We start from the raw sequence: 19240 nt of genomic DNA on the forward strand, positions 1-19240 counted from the left end.
TCGGTAGTTCCCACGCACCTTCCATAGGCCCCCCGTGTCTGCATTCCCAGTGGCGGTGGGAGAAACTGGCCAGAGAAAGAAACGGCAGCTTGTTTGAATCCTTCCACCGCGACGCAAGCCGCAGAAAGTCCACGCCACTTCTAACAGGAGCCTCCCAAGGAGATCCTTTCTGCCTGTCTCAGATGATGGTAGACTGCCTCTAAGCCTGGAGGCTTTGAGGATCAGCTCCTGTCCAAAAGCCGTGGAAGGAGCTGGCCAGTTCCCTCCTTCTCCGCAAGCCAAAGAGTGCATCGCACTAGGGAGTCCCGGCAAACAGTGGGATCGCTGCAATACTCCGCCGTGGACCCTTGAAACAAAACCCCACTGGTGGCACAACACCGGTGTGTGCCAGTTTCCCAGTAAGCATGGCTTCGGCGCTGCAGCTGCAGCCTGGGGGAACAAACACCTCTGGAAAAAAGTTCAGTCCTTGAGAGAAGTTGGCATTAGGACCCGGGAGAGAGGCTGCGGTGGTGGAGGCCTGGCTCCTTCAGCCTCTTTGGAAAGCAAGACCCAGGCGAGGAGGAGAGAGCAAAGTCAGCCGCTGGAGAGGGAGAAAGACCCCCAAGTTTGGTAAGTGGTTAAGGGGCACCACGGGCCGTGGGGGGAGGCAGGAAAGGGGCGCTTCACGATCAGCACTTGCAAAGGAATGCAAGTGGACGCTCCTTTGGAGCTGCCCTTTTTTTCTTCCATGCAGGGAAAGGCTTACCTTTCAAAGAAACTTCTTTGAAAAGCCCCCAGCCCCTTCTCCTCCTCCTCCTCCCGCTCCCCCTTTTCAATGCCAGGGCAAAAATCCCCAAAGAAAGGTTTAACAAAAGATTAAAAGAATTTTTTGCCTGGCAACTAAAGTTGGCTTGGTAGGAAGCCCCCCCCTCCCCCTCATTTCCTGAGGTCTGGACTTCAATGGGGGGGGTGTCCTTTTCTTAGGAAGTTGACTTGACCGGTGGTCTCTCTCTCTCTGTTTGGGAACAGAGGGGGAGGGGGCTGTTGCTTCAACATCCCTGAATTTGACCATTCAATCTTTGCGGCCAGAAGGAGGGGATCCCCTTTTGTTCTCCTGCATGTACAAAGGGGGGAGGGGGGGTGAGTGAGTGAGTCGGTGGGTGGGATGGGGAGGTGGAGTTGTGGAGGGCTGCCGGCCATTCTTGGCTTTGCAAAAAGCTGTCTGATTGCTCCCAGATGTGCATCTGGTTTCTCTAAAGCCTCCTGCATCTGAGACCCTTCCCCCTCGCACCTCCGCTGCTGAGCACAAGAAGGGAAGCCAAGGGGGGGGGCGCTCAGAAAAAGGGGGAACTGGGGCCTTGGGGCAGCCCGGCCCTACCTCCACCCGCCCGCCCCCCTCCCCATCAGCAGCACGTTCCCCACGCCTACCTGGTCTGGCAGGAAAGCTGAGCCAACCTGAGCTTCCCTGGACCGCTTTTCTGAGCCTGAAAGCTTTTACGGGCTCGCCTTACCTCGGGCTCCTCTTGTGCTGGAGAGAACTGGCTGGTACACCGGGCAAAAGCTTTCTGCTGCAGTGGGAAACAGGACAGCGCCGTGGAAACTTTGCTCGGGCACCCGGCGGGATCTGCTCCTGGATCGCTCTCTTAAACTCTGCAGCAAGAAGCAAGTGTGTCGTCGCTTGGCCTGAAGCGGCCAAGTCCTCTTATTTTTTTTCCGCCCAACTTTCCCTCGCCACTCAGGGTTGGGCACGGAAAAATCCCAGCAGGTAAGGGGTGGGTGGGAAGGATGCTTTGATCTTTGGAGATCAGCTGGAAGCAGCATTCTCGTCCCACCCCTCATTGGAAGAGACCAAGAAAGTTGGGTTAGCTGTAGGGGCTCAAAAGACGCCTGTGAAGATGCAGCGATAGGGGAAAGAGATCCCAGCATCCTTGCTGGGAGAATCTGGCCTGTGGTAAGAACGGGGTGCTTAGAGGCTACCCCGGGCAGTTCGACGCAGAGGTCCACTGATCGAGCCTTACCGGAAACATCGCAAACTAGTGGTGGAATTCAAAATTTTTTACTACTGGTTCTGTGGGCGTGGCTTGGTGGGCGTGGCAGAGGAAGGATACTACAAAATCTCCATTCCCACCCCATTCTGGTGCCAGCCAGAGGTGGTATTTGCTGATTCTCCGAACTACTTAAAATTTCCGCTACCAGTTCTTCAGAACCTGCTGAATAGCACCCGTTGCAAACCCTGTGTGGGGAGAGAGGCAGTGAAAGCTTGGGAACCAGACCAAGATTTTTTTTTTTTTTAATTTGATTTATATGCCGCCCTTCTCCGAAGACTCAGGGCGGCTTACAATGTGCTCAGCAATAGATTGTTTCTGGGTCGACACCGCAGCTTTTTAAAGGCTATAGGGGTGTTTCTGTCTCTGTGTGACAGTTCTTCCTTCCAATCTAACAAATGTCCTGTGTCTTTTAGCTCGGCTCCAATTCAGCTGCCTCTGTAGCTCCGCAGACAAGCATGAGGACTCTTCTGGCCCTTCTCCTCCTCTGCCTGCCAGGTGAGCGGCATAGCTGGGTTTCCGGTCACCTCCCGTCTTCTGCCCAGAGCTCCTCAGCTCTCCTCTTTCCCAAGTGCTTGGGGAGGGCGGGGGGGCAAAGGGGTCCCTTGCACATGCAAGGCAAGGGGCCCACAGAAAGGGATACCCAACTTTCGTCCGTGTCACTTAAGCAAGAACCCCCTCCCCCGCCGGGCAACAAGCGTGAAAGGGGAAGAAGGCCCGTCTGCGGTGGCTCTCCGAGTTGATAGTGCTGGGAAGGGCCCCACCTGGGCAGATGCGCGGCCACCCTGCAATAGCCGGCCTCAGTTTCTTCCTCCTCTCCTCCCTTCTCAGCAGCACTTCTGGCTCAGGGGCAGTATGACCTCGATGACCCCGCCTACCCTGAGCCCCCGTATGCCCCTTACGAAATTGGTGAGTACCAGCAAGGGTCCAGAGGCCCCTGTCCGGCTAGCCATAGTCGATCCTGATCAGAGGGTGGACCCCGCTCTCTTACAGGAGCTTGATATACCCTCTGGCCTCTCTCTTCCTTGTTTTCAGAGAGTCAAGATTATTACGATTACGCTGGGAATGGTGAGTCTGCCCGGAAGGCCAAACCTGGCACAGCCCACCTGCCTGCCTCGTAAAGCAGCCGTCCTCAACCTTTCTGGACTGGCGGCCCAGTGGGGTGTATGTATGTGTGTGTGTAAGTGGGGATAGTTCCTCTTGAGTGGTTGGTGGGCGCTTTGCTCGAGGGGAGCTTCGCACACGCGCTCACACACACATGCCACTTGTGCCTCCCGGTTCCGAACAGGTCGCGGCCCGGTAGTGGGCTACAGCCTAGGGGTTGTGGACTCCTGTAGTAAAGGGCTTGGCTAAAGCAAGCACCCTCTCTCTTCCTCTGCCCTGCAGATCTGTCCCCACAAACTCCAGAGGAGCACTTCCAGTCCCAGCAACAGAACCAGCAGGAGGTCATTCCCGCCCCAACCCCAGGTGAGGAGCCGGTGGGGCGGGGTGGGAGGAGGCTGTTGGAAGGGAGCTCCTCCCTGCTCTGATTTCCTGACTCTGCCCAGCTGCTTCCTCCGTGCACACATCCTCTCCATGCTCCCAGTTACTCAACCTTGCTCCTATCTGGGCTTTTTTCCCCTTCCCCTAGACATTTCTGAGACGGAGCCAACTGAACCGGGGCCCCTTGGTAAGAGATTCGCCAGCTCTGAAATCAGTCCCTCTTCCTGAGGTCTGCAACGAACAAGTTGGTTTCGGTGCCGCCGGGTTCCTTCCTCTTGTCACAGAGGAGGCGGCTACTGCTCCCGGGCCTACGCGGCTGGGGAGAGGGCGGGTGCAAAGCAAGCTAAAGACTCTTGGGACTGAATGGAGACCCCCCCCTTCCCTGTCTTGTTCTTGGGTCTCCAGACTGCCAAGAGGAGCAGTACCCCTGCACCAGGCTGTATTCCATTTACAAGCCTTGCAAACAGTGTCTGAATGAGATCTGCTTCTACAGGTGAGGGGCTGCAATTGGATCAGGACCAAACCTATCTCCCCACCCGCTCACTCACACCCCCCCGGCGGAGCATTCTACCACAAGCTTCTCTCCCCACGGCAGGCGAGGTTCCCATGTAGACTTGGGAGGGTGCTGGTGTGCTTGCAATGTCCCTGCAGGAAACGCTGCAGCCGATCCTACGGAAAGCTTTGCAGGCGGGAGAGGGGAGGGAGGCTGCCTGCCGATTCAGGCGCACCAGTGGGGGGGGGGTTGGGAGGGGGGGCATGTTTTAATGCAGCTTCCAGGCTTCCTTCCAGTGGAGGGTCGGTCGTGGTGAGGTGGTGTGGAAAGGGAGACATTGTCTGGCCTTTTCCGCTTTCAGCCTCCGTAGGGTCTACGTGATCAATAAGGAGATCTGCGTCCGTACGGTTTGCGCTCATGAAGAACTCCTAAGAGGTACGCACAAAGATGGAAGGGGCCTTTGGGCCCACCGGTCGCGAAGGTTACAGGGGCAGCCGTTTCAGGACACTGCTTCCCAGCAGCAGTTGGGGACAGCTTTGCCTAAAACTTGGGGGACGGGTCTGTGCGTTTGTGTATGGAGAAGGAAATGTGGGGATTCTAACTCCTGATGGTGGCTCCCCTCCTGCCTCTCTCCCCCCTCAGCCGACCTCTGTCGCGACAGATTCTCCAAGTGCGGCATCATGGCGACCAGCGGCCTTTGCCAGACTATGGCCACCTCTTGTGCTCGGAGTTGTGGCGGCTGCTGAGCAGGGAAAGGGGTCGTGGCAGTGGACGGGAGGCGCTTCTGGACCACGGATGATGCCCCTGGTTCGTGCCCAGAGGAACAGCAGCCCTTCTTGGCCCCCTTCCCTGCCGCAGCAGTGACACACCTGCAGGGCTGCTCAGGCATGACACGGCAGGAGTCTCTCAACAGGGACCCAACCTCGTCCCTCCAGAAATGCCGACCGTCACATGAGCTACCAGTTGGGTTTATTGTCTTGTAATTGCAAGTTATATTTTTTGTACGGACCGTTCTTCCCCCCCACCCCTTTTTCTACAAAACGATTTAAAAAATAAATAGACCAAACATGTTACAATTTGATTCATTTAAGTCCATTTTTTTTCTGGCAGGAGATGGTGGAGCTACGGGACCCCCTCCTCTCTGGGTTTTCACGACCCTTCCAAATAGAATTGGGGGGGGGAGGAGGAAGGGGGGAAACGCTCAAGTCTTTCATTACAAACTATTCCCCGTCTACATAATGAGGACCAGGAGCAAAGCCTGGAAAATCAACAATTCCGCGGATATATAAAAAAAATGACTTTCTACTTTCCTTGATTGGCTGCTACATAAAGAGCCCCGACAGAGAAAAATACGCACCTGATTAGGATCTACGGTTAAATTTTTTAAAAAATCCTTGGTTGAGGAGCTCCAATGCCTTCGGCCCATCCTGGGACACAAACGCTGCTCCCAGCAATGGAGGGTGGGGGACTCTCTCTCCCCGGCCAGAGACCAGGCCAAGACCTGCTCAGATACCCCTCGTTCTCCACCAGGGAAGGAATGGAGCCTTCTGGCACCAGTCCGGCATGGATTGCCGCTTGTTTCCACCGGGGGCTTTTTTTCGGTCATCTTTATGGGGAACAAATTCTCCTTCTCATTCAGTTTGGATCCGAGAAGTAACAAAACTGTTCAGACAACCGAGGCCTTAGGGGAAAAAAAAAAGGAGTAGTTCGCACTACCTTAAGCCGCGTGTGAATCTGAAGGATCGGAGGTCAGTGGCCCCTCTTGCCGTGGCACTCTTTTAGAGATGTGGGACTCGGCTCCCTCTGCATGTCTGCCGCCACAGCTAGTGTCCGGAAAAGAGAGGGGAAGCTGGGAAATAAAGCTGCCCCTTCTGGGTGTCTTGCTGCAGCTGCTCCTTCAGAGTCGAGATCTGAATGGGGAGGGGGAGAAAGGCCTCTTCAGTATCCAGGCGAGGGGGTCCAGGGGCAGCAGCACCGCAGCTGGGCCAGAGTCCCCAAGAGGGAGGGAACTCACCTGCTCTTCCAACCCTTTGCTTCCAGGATGATGGGAACCGCTCAGGTGCTCACCCTCCTGCCGCTGTAGGACAGCCGCTTTGCAAAGGGGCTTCTTTCCCCGGGCCTGCTCCAGCTCTGCCACCTGCGTCTAGTTCAGCCGAGGGAATGTCAGTATTAATGTCCATCTGGCTCCCTCAAGGAGATGCCCACTAGCCCTGTCCCGCCTGTTTTCCCTCTCAAGTCTCCACCTGGGCCAGCGTTGTCCTTTGGGGAGCCCGTGGGAGCTGCTCATGGTTTTCCTCCAGCAGGCCAGGGAGCGGAGGGCCCCTCCCGTTCCTATTCAGGAAGCTAGCGAGGGCTGAGACACCCACGCCTTCGAGGCATCCAGAGGGCAGGATGCATTTGGTACTGGCAGAGACCTCGTGGCCACCGTTACCTCCAGCTGCCGTATCTGCTGTTGGGCTCCCATCAGCTCTTGCTCTGCACCCGTGAGGGAACGATCCAGGCGCCCCTTTTCCACCGAAAGCCGCACCGAGTCCTCATGAGTCTTCAGCTTCTCGCGCTCCACCTAGCAATCGCACCACGCCTCAGTTGCGGCACAAAGGCCCCCACGACTCGCACACCCAGCAGGAGAGGATTTAGCGGAAAAAAACACTCTGTGGGAGCCCCTCAGTTAACTGAGCCCCTGTGCCCAGTTCATTCCCTCCCCTCTGGAAACCTGCTCTTGGTCCCCTCCAGGCCTCACCAAGGCCTCTCCTCTCTCGCTTCCTCCAAAGCAGCATGACTGACCTTGTCCAAGGTCCTCCGCAGGGCGCCCTTCTCCTTCTCCAGGCGCAGGGACAGGCGCTCAGCTTCCCGTTTCTCGCTCTCTAGCTGGGCCAGGGCTTTCTGCAGACTGCCCAGGCGCTCCTGGAGCAGGCGCCGGTCCTCTTGCACCTTCTGGAGCTTCCGCAGGGCCACTGCCTCCCCCTCCTGGCGTTGGCGCAGCAGCTGCAGGCAGGGAGAAGAGGGCATGGGAGGGCGAGTTTCCAGGCACAACTCGCCACTGCATGCTGATCCCGGGAATGAAACCAGCTCTTTAGGAACGCCCAGGAGGCATCTCGGCCCCCCCGGACCTCAGGCTCTGGCCTCGTGGGTCTGCTTCCTCATGGCGAGGAAAACCAGGGGCATCGCTGTGGGCTCAAGTGACTCACTTCTTCCTGCTGTCTCCCCAGCCCCTCTAGCTGCTCCTTCTGCAGCTCCAGCTCGGCCTGCTGCTCCTTTAGGGCTTGGAGGCGCTCCGAAAGTGCTCCGTTCTGCTTCTTTGCTTCCAAAAGGGCATGTCGGGCTGCGTCTAGTCGCTCCTGAAGGGATATAGGATGGATGGATGGATGGATGGGGGCCCATCTCTCTCGGCAGAGCAATGAGCACCTTTGGTGAAGGAAGGCGCTACCAGTGGGGCCCCGGTCTTTCCACCCAAAACACACCCACCTGCAAGACTCTCTGCTCGTGCGCCCCAGCTGCCAGGGCCTTCTGCAACTGCAGCAGCTTCTCCTGGGCTGAGACGGAGCTGCTCTGGCTCTCGGACAAGGTGGCAGTCAGTCCCTGCACCTTCTCCTTCAGGGAAGTCTCAGAATCGGCAGCTTTGGCCAGCGAGAGGTTGAGTTGGTCCAAGGAGTGCTGCAGCGCACCGGCTCTTGCCTCGCTCTCAGTCACCTGGTGTCGCGGGAATGAGCCAAAATAAGACTGGCTGGCAGCAGTGCAGCCTAAGGCTCCTCTCTGTGCTCTTCCATCAAGGGGATAGGGCTGGGCCCGGGGACGGTCGTGCTGAGGCCCCTGTGGTCACACAGGACCTCACCTGCCTCTGCATGAGGGCGACGCGCTCCTGAAGAAGCTGGAGCTCAGCCTCGCGGTCACTCAGCACCACCTTGGCCCGCTGCAGTTCCCCTTCCAGTGACCGCCGCAGGAGCTCCAGTTTGGTGCTACGGCTCTCTGAACTGCCCAAGGAGTCTCTCAGCCGTCGTCTGTCCACCTCCAGCTTGGCTTCGTTGGCCTTCATCTTGCTAAGTTTCTCCTGGAACAAGCGATAAGGTGGAAAAAGTGATCATAATTGTTTCCGACTTGCCCAGCAGGGACAGGCTGAGCTGATCCAGAGGTGGCCGGCTGGGAAACAGGTGAGGTCTGCAGGGAGCACGGCCAGCTTTGCTGCCATCTCCTCGGCTCAGCGGGCTGGTCCTTGAACTTGGGAATTCAGGAGACAGAGCTGGGATGGGTTCTTTCACCTCCACCCTTTCCTTTTCTGGTTTCTAAAGAGGAACCTGGTTCCCCTGCACACCCACCTGCGTGGCCCTCCGCTCGCTTGAGGCCGCCTGCAAGTCGTGCTCCAGCACAGCCAGCTTCTCTGCCTGGGCCTTGCGCTCTCGCTCACTCCAGCGCAGGGTCTCCTCCTGAAGCATCAAAGCCGTCTGGGCCCCCGTCAGCTTCCCATCCAGACTGCGCCTCTCTACAGAAGGAACGGACACCTGCGCTCAGGAATGGGCTCCCCGGGGCTGTCTTACCCTTTCTGTGGGAAAGGAGGGCAGCTCCGGTGTCCCATGGGCCAAGCCTCAATGGCACAAAGCGAAAGAAGGAGCCCCTCCAAGGGGAAGATGTCAACCATTCTGCCTCGGCTGCCAAATGCTCCAGCCGAGGGCCGCTGTGCTTTCTTTACAACTTTTTTTTTAAATTAAAAAAAAAAAACTGCCTTTACAAAACTGACACGTATTTATTCTGAAGAAAAAGGGTTTTGCTTATTCTCTTCTTCTTTCTGGAAGTATCCAGTGAGAAAAGCTGTCTCCAGAACAAACGAAGCATGGAAGGAAGTGTTTGCCCCCAGCTTCTCTGTTCAGAAGCACAGCCACTTACCATATTTTTCGGAGTATAAGATGCACCTTTTTCCCTCCTAAAAGGGGGTGAAAATTTAGGTGCATCTTATACACCAAATGTAGCCCACCCACTGGTCCCCACCCTTTGGCCTCTGCCTTCCAACAGTTTACCTCCTTGCAGCAAGAAGAAACAGCTTGTTTCAGCTACAGCACAGCCTAATTAGCACAAGTTGATTGGATCAGCCTCCTGACTCTCAGCTGTTTTGTTGTCAGCTGTTTTGCGCAGGCCGCTGCTGCTTGCTGCAAGGAGTAAATTGCTGGGAGCAGATGTTCTTGTGCTAACCAAGCTATGCTGAAAACGAAAATGAAAGTAAAGCAGGATATTTGCTGTTTGCTGCAATGAGGCAAAATTGCTGGGAGGCAGAGGCAGATTTCTTTTTCTTGTTTTCCTCACCAAAAAAGGTAGGTGCGTCTTATAGTCCAGAGCGTCTTTTACTCCAAAAAATACAGTATATTTCCTGGGAAGAGAGAAGAAAGCTAACCTTCCTCGCACGCGGCCACCTGCTTCTGCAGCTGCTGCACACGGCTGCTGGCCAGGTCACGCTGGGCCTCTGTCTCGGCCAGCTGACACTTCAGGCCACCCAGCTGGGAACGAGCTTCATCCTGGATCCCGAAAGACAAGAAGAAAATGCAGACTAAGGGTGGGTTTCTTGGGGTGGGGGGGTTCACCACTGCAGCTGGACAAAACTCCTCTCCTCATACCCGCTCTTGCTGAGCCTCCCTCAGCTCTTCCAGGAAGTCTCGCAACACGTTCTGAACCACTTCCGGGTCGATGTCTGCCACCAGCTGCCCGGCTTGGCTGGGAGACGGAGGGCGCTCCGGTGAGAGGGGGAGGGAGAATGGGCCGCTGGCCAACGAGGCGGGGCTGCTGTTGGGCCCCTCAGCGGTAGAGGTTCCTGCAGAGAGACAAGAGGACACAGATGTCGCCTGCCCAGCACTAGAGACCTAAAGCAGACGTCAGAGAGAGAGAGAGAGAGAGAGAGAGCGCTACCTTTGGGAGGGGAGAAAAGTATCTTCGGGGAGCCACCGCTGACCCTCGGTCCGGGGACACGGCCTCTGCGGCTGACCCCCAGGGTCCGTCGGAGGGCCGAGTGAAGTCTACCCAGCTTGTACTCCGCCTCTCGTTTCAGCCCCTCAAGGCGGGCCAGCTCCACTTCCAGGCCCTGGGCACGACCCTCGGCTGCGCTCAGCCTCAGGCCCAGTTCGGCCCCCTCCACCTGGGCCTTCTCCAGCTTGATCTCCAGGTTGCGGGCGTCGTCTAGCAGCTTCTTCTCAGTGACGCGGGCTTCCTCCAGGCTCCCCAACAGCCCCTTCTCCCGTAGGCGCGACTCCTGCTCCAGGTCCATAAGCTTCCGCTGCAGGTTGTGGAGCTGAAAGGAGAGGCCTTTGGATACTACAGAGGCGGCCAGGAGGTGGCCAGCACTAAACCCTGCTCAGCTGAATCCAGATGGGCACATCCTAAGGGCACAATGGACAGTGAGAGCCACAGTCCTCCTTTCTTGGTAATCTTAGGCCGGAGAGAGAAGCCCGCCTTGGGAGTGTTGTGGCCCGCCAGTGACCAGCGGAGCTGGTGGCAGACTCAGACAGTGAGGAGGTTGGGGAGGAACATGGGCCAGTCCTGGAGCCTGGGGAAGACTCTGATGAGGGCTCTGTGTCGGAGGCAGAGAGGGGGCCAGGGCCATCTGGGAGTTGTCAGCTGCCTTCGGAGTCGGACATCAGTGGGGCAGAAGAACAGCTGGAGCCTGTTCCCAGTGTGCGCATGCACAGAGCTGCCAGACGAAGGGAACAGCTAAAGAACAAGGGCCGACTCAGGAGTAAAGCCACAGGTGGATGGTGAATGGCCCCTCCCACAGGGAATAAAAATGAGTGAAAGGGGAGGGGAGTTTGCAGGAGACAATTAGTTCATGACTCTCCGAGACTCCTTGCCAAGTTTTGAAGATATCAGCCTGGCAGCTCTCCAAGCCATATAAGGTCTGTGACTGTAAATTCTGCCTTGAAAGACTTTTGCTGGATGTGAATGAGAGGAATTCACAGTCACTTAACAAAAAGGGTTTTTTGTTGGGACAAGGAGTCCACTTCATGCTCTTGGGAAGCCTAGGTCAGAACAGCTGGAACTAGCTCAGCTGGAACTAAACTCGGAGTCAGCCTCACCTCTTTCCGGGCCGACTCCCGGCCGGCCTCACTCTCCACAATCTTCTGCTTGAGGCCGAAGGATTCCCGCCGGCTCTCCTCCTCTCGCTGTTCGTCAAGGGCAACCCGGGCCTGGAGCTCGGCTACCTCTTTGTTCTTCTTGCTGTTTTCGCTGTCGAGCATCTTGATCTGAGAAAAAAGACAGGGCCAAGAGGCTTGTGAGGGAGTGGGGGGAACACAATGGGCAGGGCAGGGAGGAAAGCGAGTCCTCCGAAGGCATTTTGTAGGAGGGACCAAAGAGCTGCGGTGGTGCAGAGGCTAGAGTGTAGTACTGCAGGCTACTTCTGCTGATCACCGGCTGCCAGCAGTTTGGCAGATCGAATCTCACCAGGCTTAAGGTTGACTCGGCCTTCCATCCTTCCGAGGTGGGTCAAATGAGGACCCAGATTGTCAGGGGCAAGAGGCTGACTCTGTAAACCGCTTAGAGAGGGCTATAAAGCACTGTGAAGTGGTATAAGTCTAATTGCTATTGCTACTAAAGCCCCCCACCTCCAGATGGAAAGGAAGGCAAAGCAGAACCGAAAGGAGTAACTTACGAGGGGATGAGAGACGGAAAAAAAAACCATCCAGAGGGGTCTAGCCTTGGGAACTCCCCTGCCCCTCCCTCCCTCCCTGCCAGAGATCCCCAACCCTTGCGGGGTCTGTCTAGCCAGGCCCCCTCTTGTCTGCACCCCACACCTGTCTCCGCAGCTCCTGCAACTCCCTACGGGCCTCCAACCGCGACTGCTCCACCTCCTGGAGGCTGCTACGCACGTCTGTGGTCTCCTTGCCGGCAGCTGCTTGGGCCTCCTCCAAGACTGAAATTTTCTGGTCCTTCTCCTCAGTCGCGCGCTTCAAACTGGAAACGGATTTTTAAAACAAAAAAACAACAAAAAAAAAAACAAGAACCTTCTTTAGTGGGGAAATTGTGAGCCCATCCTGTTTCCAAAGAAAGTGGCTCCAGACCGGGCTACGGAAACCGCTGGAAGTTTCAGAAGCGTGGGGAAGTAGTCTCCAGTCGAAACGCCGTAATGCCGCTTTAACGCCAGTCGCCTAGAGGCATGATGCGTGCGGCCGGTGTTAACGGCAGCCTCGGGACTCAACTCAGGCCCTACCTGATGCGCTCGCTCTCAGCCCGCTTTAGGGCCATCCGTAGCTCCGTGTTGGACTTCTGGAAGGCCTCCTTCTCCTTGGCCTCATCGTTCAGGCCACGGCGCAGGTCTGCCGCCTCCTTACGTTGGAGATCGCAGGCCTCCTGGGCCTCGCGCACCTTGCGATGGGCCTCCCCCAGTTCTCGGCGGATCAGTTCCCGAGCATCCTCCAGAAGCTGCAGCCGCGTCTTTAGCTCCTCCACCTAAACAGTGGGATTCCCTTTCTGTTTCTGCGGCACGCAACATCTGCAGGCTAACCTCAGGCTGAAGGTCTGCAGCTGAGCATCTACAAACGCAGCCCTTCCCTCCCTCCCTGCCTGCCTGCCAGCCTCTACGGCACTCAGGCACTCTCCTCCCTGCTGACTGTGGCCCCTCACCTCGCAGAGGGCAGATTCCCGCTGCTTTGCCAGGTCCCTGGCCTGGTCCTGCAGGCTCTTTGCCTCTCGTTTGTGCCCTACGATGGCCTCTTCCAACTGAGAACGCAGATTTCGCAGCTCCGCATTCAAAGCACTGGTGGTGTTCTGGTTAAACATAGAAAAAGTCCATCAGTTAGTTTCATGCCTGCTTAGGAACCAACACACACACATAAAGAACCAGTGCGAGACAGAAGAGGCCATGCAGACCCCTGCTCCTAATTCAACCCACCAGTTGCCCAGAGGGAGGGAGGGAGGAAGGAAGGAAGGGGAAGGGAGGAAGGGAGAAGGGAGGGAGGGAGAGAGGGAGGAAGGAAGGAAGGAGAAAGGGAAGGAAAGAAGGGAGGGAGGGAGGAAAGGAAAGAAGAGGGAGGGAGGGAGGGAGGGAGGGAGGGAGGGAGGGAGGAAGGAAGGAAGGAAGGAAGGAAGGAAGGAAGGAAGGAAGGAAGGAAGGAAGGGGAAATGCCCTTTCTGGGCACAGAATGTCATCTGTTGGCAGATAAGGGCTCTGCCCTACCCTGGGGCGATGCTCCAGGGCCCGCCAGTCCCCCTACCCGCTCCTGCTCCTGGCAGCTACGGCTCTCGCGCTTCTGCCTTTCTAGCTCCAGGGTGATGTTGGCCAAGCTCTGCTGGGTGGCCAGGAGCTTCTCCAGGAGGACGGCCTTCTCCGAGTCTTTCACAGAGAGTGCCTGGGGAGGGAGAAGGTCAAGGTCACCTAAGGAGCTTCCCCAGCTGGGACAGAAAAGCACCCCGCAACCACCACACCTCCAAATAGGGGAGGACCAGCTGCTGGCGGCCAGTGATGCTCCCAATGGGGGATTCAGACCTCTGTTTATACCAGCTAGGAGTTTGCTCTGGTCTCATGACGTGTGCTCCCAGCCCCCTTGAAGGCTTCTAGCCAACATGTTATCTCTTTCTTCAACAGCACTTACGTCACTGCTGGTTGTAAAGCACAGGGTGAAGGGGGGGAGGGGTATTGGCATTTCTCCCCTCTTCCTAATCCCAGCAAGGGATTGTCTCCGTTCCCCAGAAAAACCTTCCCTTCGGCAGCCTCCGTTACCCCAGGGCCCCCCACTGTGCCCAAGGGGCTCTCCTCCTCACCTGCTGCTTCTCGTTCTCCGCCAGCAGGAGGTCCTCATCCCGCTCCCGCTGCAGAGCAGACACCTCCACGCTCAGCTCCTCCTTCTCGGCCTCGTGCTGGGCCAGCAGATCCTCCCGCTCCTGCCTCAGTTGGTGCCTCAGCTGGTCCCGCTCGGCCTCCTGCTCCTGCCGCAGCGCCTCCTGCCCAGACAAGAGAGAGAGAGAGATGAGAGAAAAAGATAAGAAAGAGAGGGGTGAGAGCGAGAGAGATGAGAAAGATGAGAGGGAGAGAGAGAGATGAGAAAAAGAGGAGGGAGGAGGACGGAGAGAGATGAGATGAGAGAAAAAGATGAAAGAGACAGATAAGAGAGAGGGATGAGAGAGAGATGAGAGAGGAGGGAGGGAGCGAGTGAGAGGAGGGAGGGAGCAAGAGAGAGATGAGAGAGGGAGACAGATGAGAGAAAGATGAGAGAGGAGGGAGAGAGATGAGATGAGAAAGATAAGAAAGAAGGATGAGAGGGAAAGGGGGGAGAGAGGAGGGAGAGAGGGGGAGAGAGAAAGGAGGGAGAGAGATGAGATAAGAGAGAAAGATAAGAAAGAGAGATATGAGAGAGAAAGAGGGAGAGAGAGAGAGAGAGAGAGGAGAGAGGGAGGGAGAGAGGAAGAGTGCACAGAGGAGGGAAGTGCCCAGGAGGCATCACCTGCTCCATCCCGAGACTGGACAGAGAGTCCCTGGCCTCTCCCACAATTTCTCCACTGCACCTATCTCCTTCCCATGTGGAGAAAGCCGTGAGGCTGCAGGGCCAGAACAGCATTCCTGTTGGAAGCCCCTCTCCCGTAGGGACTTCCCTCCGACAGTCCTCCCGCCTCAGCCCAAGGCCCGGATTCCATGCTACCTTCTCTCGCTGGAGTCGCTCGACCTCCACCTGGGCAGCTTGCATGTTCCTCCGGGCGGCCTGGGCCTCCTGCTCCGCCAAGGCCCGGTTCTGGGCCATGAGCTCCTTGTCCCTCTCCAGGCGGCTCACCTCCGTCTCCATCTGTTTGTGGACGTTTGCAAGCTCCGCTGGTGGGGGGGGCAGGGGAGGGAGGGGGGAGAGCAGGGTAAGATAAGACAGATAAAGTTTGAGGGGGGGGCTGCGAAGAAGGGGTGCCCTGCCAACCCCTCTGCCCAAGGATCAAGGGCCACGATTACCGTCTTTCCCCCAAAATAAGACCAGGTCTTATATTAATTTTTGGTCCAAAAAGACGAATTAGGGCTTATTTTCTGGTTAGGTCTTATTTTGGGGGAAATACAGTACTAAATGCCTCCATCTGCTGACTATCTTAACTAGGGCTTATTTTTTGGGGTAGGGTTTATATTATGAGCATCCTGAAAAAAATCATGCTAGGGCTTATTTTCTGGTTGGGTCTTATTTTCGGGAAAACAGGCTACATGCAAAGGAGAAGGGGAGATTCTGGTACCCGGCCCACCTGGGGGTCAGTTGTCCCCTGGCCACAGCTCCCTCTCCTGGGCTGGAGGCAGATAAAGGGGGTCTCCGAGTAGGTCCACGCTCCACTAAAAGACCCCATCTTCCTTCTCCCCAAGAAGGGATGGAAGGAAAGCACTCCTCCATTCCCCTCCATCTCCCAGTACCTTGCAAGGCCTCTTTGGCCAGAAACAAGCTCTGGCTGCCCGTTTCCAGCTGCTCCCTCCGGGTGTCCAGGTGGGCCAATCTTTGCTGGGTCTCAAAGAGCGAGGCTTCCAGGGAGTCCTTTCCAGATCTAGCCAGAACAAGGATCGCCCCGATCAGGTTGTGAGGGGAGGGGGCTAGGCTAAGCCTCATTGTCTTTGCAGTCAGGCCTTCCATCTGCAGCTTGAGGGTTAAGCTACCCCCACCAGTACTCGTTGGCGTGCTAGTCAACCGGGACCGGTGGATAATGATGCACGCTGAGCCCAGGTCTGCTTCCCCAGGACAGAAAAGGCCTTCGGCTACTGCGTGGCTGCAGGAAGAACCGCCCCCCCCGAGACCTGATTCTGGCCAACCGTCATCCTTTGAGAAAGGAGAAAGAACAGCGGGAACTTGTTCTGCCCTAGGCTTCCCCAGCAGCATGAAGCCGAGTCCTCGTCCCGATAAACTCCTTTTATTTAATTGACAAGTGAATTCCTCTCCAGCAAAAAGTCTTTCCTCTCCAGCCGTCTTTCAAGATAGTTCACAACTGCCGACCTTTATCAGGCTTGGAGAGTGGCCAGGCCGATATCTTTCATTGGCAAGAATGCAGGAATGAACTAATTGTCTCCTGCAAACTCCACTCCCCTGTTGCTCCTCTTTTATTCCCTCTGGGAGGGGCTGTTCATCGTCCACCTGTGGCCTTACTCCCAAGTCGACCCTTGTTCTTTAGCTGTCCCCTTCGTCTGGCAACTCTGCGCATGCGCACACTGGGAGCAGGCTCCAGCTGTTCGTCTGCCTCACTGATGTCCGACTCCGAAGGCAGCTGATAACTGTCAGAGGGCCCTGGTCCTCTCTCTGCCTCCGACGCAGAGCCCTCATCAGAGCCTTCCCCAGACTCCAGGACTGGCCCATGTTCCCCCCCAACCTCCTCACTGTCCGAATCGGCTGCCAGATCAGATCCGATCCGATCCGGGCCACAACAGAACTGTCCCGATCTCCTCCTCGCTCTTCTGTCAGCCCGAGCGCAGGAGCTGCCACGCCATTATGGGGTTGCGAGCACACTGGCGTGCCTTTTGTGACCATCACCCAGAGAGCCTCTCGGGCACCCACCTGAGGCCAGCGAGCTCCTCCAGCAGGCAGTGGTTCTCCCGCTCCAAGGCGGCCACCTGTACCGTCAGCCCGGCTTTCTCCTTCATCAGCGTCTCCTTCTCCTGGGCCACCCGGAGCGCAGATTCCTTCTGGCGCTCCAGCTCTTGGCACGCCTGGCTCAGCTCCTTGCCGGCTGCGTTCCGTTGGCGGGACAGCTGAGGACGGAGGGAGAAAGGCCAGAGGGTTGTTGCCAAGGCTCTGCCAAGTTGGTGCCCGCCCATGCGAGCCAGAGGATAAACCACCTCCCAGCAAGACAAAACCCTTAAAGCTTGTGGGCAACTGGGATCAGAGAATGGAATGAAGGAAGGAAGGCATGCATGTGGCAAATACTGTTCAGCACAGAACCATCAAGCGACTCAGGTCCAGCTAAGGATTCCCTTAAAGCAGTTTGGCCCCTGCATGGAATGCCTGTTAGGCAGGTTTTGCAAGATTTCAACCCCCAACCAAAGTCCTTCCTATAGGGCAACCGAGAAGGGTGAAGGGGAACAGGGTTCTGCTCTGAACAAAAGGCCCCTCGATCCGAGATCCCTGCAGCTGCTCTCTACCTGCTCCAGCTGTTCCTGGAGCTGCCCTTTCTCCCCCTGCAGGGCCAGCAGCTCCTGCTCCAGGGCCTCCTGGCTCTGCTCCACCGCCTGCAGGGAATGGCCCAGGCCTCGCCGCTCCGAGTCGAGCTCCAGCTTCTCCTGCACCAAGCGGGCCAGGTCGTCCCGGATGCAGGCCTTCTCCAGCTCCGCCTCCTGCTTCCTGCTCAGCAGACATGCCTTCTCCTCCTCCAGCTGCCCAAAGGAGATGCCCAAGGCCACTGTGAGGGATGGCAGGTACTGCTGCTGCTCCTCCCACCCGCACCACCCTTGGCATTTTCCCAGGGGAAAGAGCCTGGCTCTTCCCGTCCCATCCCACCCTGTCTGCCCCGTTCCCCTTGAAGCCACTGCAGAGCATGGGACACTCTGTGCCGAGGGCCATCTATGGTCCCCTCAGCAAAGGCTACAGGGCCTGACCTTTGGCTTCTGCATCGCACACAAAACAGGCAAGGGAGACTCGGGCGTGACCCTGCAACAGTTCTGGATGCAGGGCAATTCCTCCCCGCAACTCCCCCAGCCTCACTCACCACTCGCAGCCCCCTAACCTGGATGAGGATGTGGTTCAGCTCCGTTTTGTCTTGCGCCAGCCCTTCGTTGAGGGCACTCATTTTGGCAAGGGAATCGCGCATGGAGGCCTCCTCGGCCTTCAGCCGGTTCAGAGCGACTTCCAGCTCGGCCCGGCTCCCCTCGTTCTAGATGGGAGGAAGAACGCAACGGTGGCAAACAGGAGCCTCTTCGCATGAAGGCCACAACCGGCTTCAGGACTAAGGGCATCCTGGGGCCGAGGCCAGGGCTGCTGGCAAGCAGTCCCCTTGCTCGGTGGCACAGTGGTTAGAGTGCGGAACTGCAGGCTCCTTCTGTTGACTGCCGGCTGACTGCAATTTGGCAGTTCAAATCCCACCAGGCTCAAGGTTGACTCAGCCTTCCATCCTTCTGAGGTGGGTCAAATGAAGACCCAGATTGTTGGGGGCAATAGGGCTGACTCTGTAAACAGCTTAGAAGGAACTGTAAAGCAGTATATAAGTCTAAGTGCTATTACTATTTTCCTTCCTTTCTTTCCTCCTTCCTTCCCCAATGATTAGAATACAGTATTGTAGGCTAACTCTGCCCCACTGCCAGCAGTTCAATCCTGACCGGCTCAAGGTTGACTCAGCCTTCCATCCTTCCTAGGTGGGTAAAATGAGGAGCCAGATTGTTGGGGGCAAGAGGCTGACTCTGTAAACCGCTTAAGAGAGGGCTGTAAAAGCACCGTAAAGCAATATATAAGTCTTAAGTGCTATTGCTATTGCTCCAGCCAAGGTGGGCCCAACACATAACCTGCTCCCTCCCTGTCCTGAACCTCCAGCGGGCGCCTTGCCTTGGCCAGAGCTTCAGCTGCTTTGGCCTTCTCCTCTTCCAACACCTCCTTCTCCAGAGTCGCATGGCTGAGGGCTTCCTTCGTCAGCACCAGCTCGTTCTTCAGACTAGACTTGGCGGCCTCCAGGTGCTCCAGCTGCTTGTGGCTGTCAGCAGGGCAGAGAGAGGAGGGACCACAGGGGCCCCGGCTGAACGCAACAGGCTCTGAATACCTGAGATAGACAAGCCCAGAGGAGGGCAGGCCAGAGTCCCCCCACCCCCCCGTCCTTCGGGGCTCCTCCTGCTGAAACTCTTGGAGTTGGGACTCCTCCGTAGCTTCCCTACTCAATGCCCCACCATCAGCTTAGCCGGGGGGGGGGGGGTACTGAGCCCTGAACAAAGCCTCTCCACCTCTGGCTGGATAGGGGGCTTCCAACCCAGCCCCCCATCTACCTCTGTTCCACTTCCTTCCAGGCACGCTCTCGATCCTTCAGGAGGTCTTCCCTTTCCTCCTCCAGGGCATTGCGGTGGTGCTGGAGGTCGCTGCTGGTCAGCTGCAGTTTCTCCTTCTCTTGACGCAGCTCTTCCACTTCCTGCTCCACAGCCCGGAGGCTCTTCTCCAAGGACAACTTCTCACTGATTTGGGGCGGGGGGTGGGAGGGGGGAAACAACCACAGCCTTGTGGGAGCACAGCAGAGAAGAGGTCAAGGCAGCTCTGCCCTTCCCGAGGCCTCTCGAAAGGAGAGGAAGAGCAGGCCAGCTACCAGCGGCCACGTTTTTTGAGCCTCTCGCCGATGCCTCTGCTTGAAGGGTCAT

At 57.0% G+C, this 19240-nt stretch overlaps 2 protein-coding genes across 4 annotated transcripts in view; one reads left to right on the forward strand and one right to left on the reverse strand.

The window, feature by feature from the left end:
- On the forward strand, positions 1 to 5069 carry MFAP2 (microfibril associated protein 2). Of its 2 annotated transcripts, none has more exons than XM_070955956.1 (9): positions 1 to 609; positions 2441 to 2522; positions 2856 to 2933; positions 3060 to 3092; positions 3411 to 3491; positions 3655 to 3693; positions 3912 to 3999; positions 4361 to 4434; positions 4642 to 5069. In XM_070955956.1, the coding sequence occupies exons 2-9, from the start codon at positions 2483 to 2485 to the stop codon at positions 4743 to 4745; spliced, it is 537 nt and encodes a 178-aa protein (XP_070812057.1). In that variant the 5' UTR covers positions 1 to 609; positions 2441 to 2482; the 3' UTR covers positions 4746 to 5069. The 2 variants fall into 2 exon arrangements, with proteins under 2 accessions (XP_070812057.1, XP_070812058.1); XM_070955957.1 differs by having other exon boundaries at positions 2859 to 2933.
- Positions 4974 to 19240, reverse strand: part of CROCC (ciliary rootlet coiled-coil, rootletin) — a 27445-nt gene continuing 13178 nt past the window's right edge. Inside the window, exons 12-35 of one of the 2 annotated variants that reach the window (XM_070955960.1) lie at positions 18878 to 19060; positions 18447 to 18591; positions 17635 to 17781; positions 17054 to 17284; positions 16470 to 16663; positions 15344 to 15471; positions 14607 to 14773; positions 13732 to 13911; positions 13185 to 13319; positions 12595 to 12738; positions 12182 to 12420; positions 11766 to 11925; positions 11049 to 11216; positions 9889 to 10267; positions 9600 to 9793; positions 9380 to 9500; positions 8313 to 8476; positions 7832 to 8047; positions 7465 to 7689; positions 7188 to 7337; positions 6784 to 6984; positions 6431 to 6562; positions 6067 to 6142; positions 4974 to 5909 (exon numbers count right to left, since the gene is read on the reverse strand). In XM_070955960.1, the coding sequence (XP_070812061.1) occupies positions 5749 to 5909; positions 6067 to 6142; positions 6431 to 6562; positions 6784 to 6984; positions 7188 to 7337; positions 7465 to 7689; positions 7832 to 8047; positions 8313 to 8476; positions 9380 to 9500; positions 9600 to 9793; positions 9889 to 10267; positions 11049 to 11216; positions 11766 to 11925; positions 12182 to 12420; positions 12595 to 12738; positions 13185 to 13319; positions 13732 to 13911; positions 14607 to 14773; positions 15344 to 15471; positions 16470 to 16663; positions 17054 to 17284; positions 17635 to 17781; positions 18447 to 18591; positions 18878 to 19060 (4240 nt within the window). In that variant the 3' untranslated portion in view covers positions 4974 to 5748. Of the gene's footprint in view, positions 5910 to 6013; positions 6143 to 6430; positions 6563 to 6783; positions 6985 to 7187; positions 7338 to 7464; positions 7690 to 7831; positions 8048 to 8312; positions 8477 to 9379; positions 9501 to 9599; positions 9794 to 9888; positions 10268 to 11048; positions 11217 to 11765; positions 11926 to 12181; positions 12421 to 12594; positions 12739 to 13184; positions 13320 to 13731; positions 13912 to 14606; positions 14774 to 15343; positions 15472 to 16469; positions 16664 to 17053; positions 17285 to 17634; positions 17782 to 18446; positions 18592 to 18877; positions 19061 to 19240 lie in introns of both variants that reach the window. The other variant, XM_070955958.1, reaches the window with a different exon arrangement.

This window comes from Pituophis catenifer, unplaced genomic scaffold, assembly GCF_029215685.1.
Source record: "Pituophis catenifer annectens isolate HBS135680 unplaced genomic scaffold, rPitCat1.0.hap2 SCAF_18, whole genome shotgun sequence".
Taxonomy (NCBI): Eukaryota; Metazoa; Chordata; class Lepidosauria; order Squamata; family Colubridae; genus Pituophis; species Pituophis catenifer.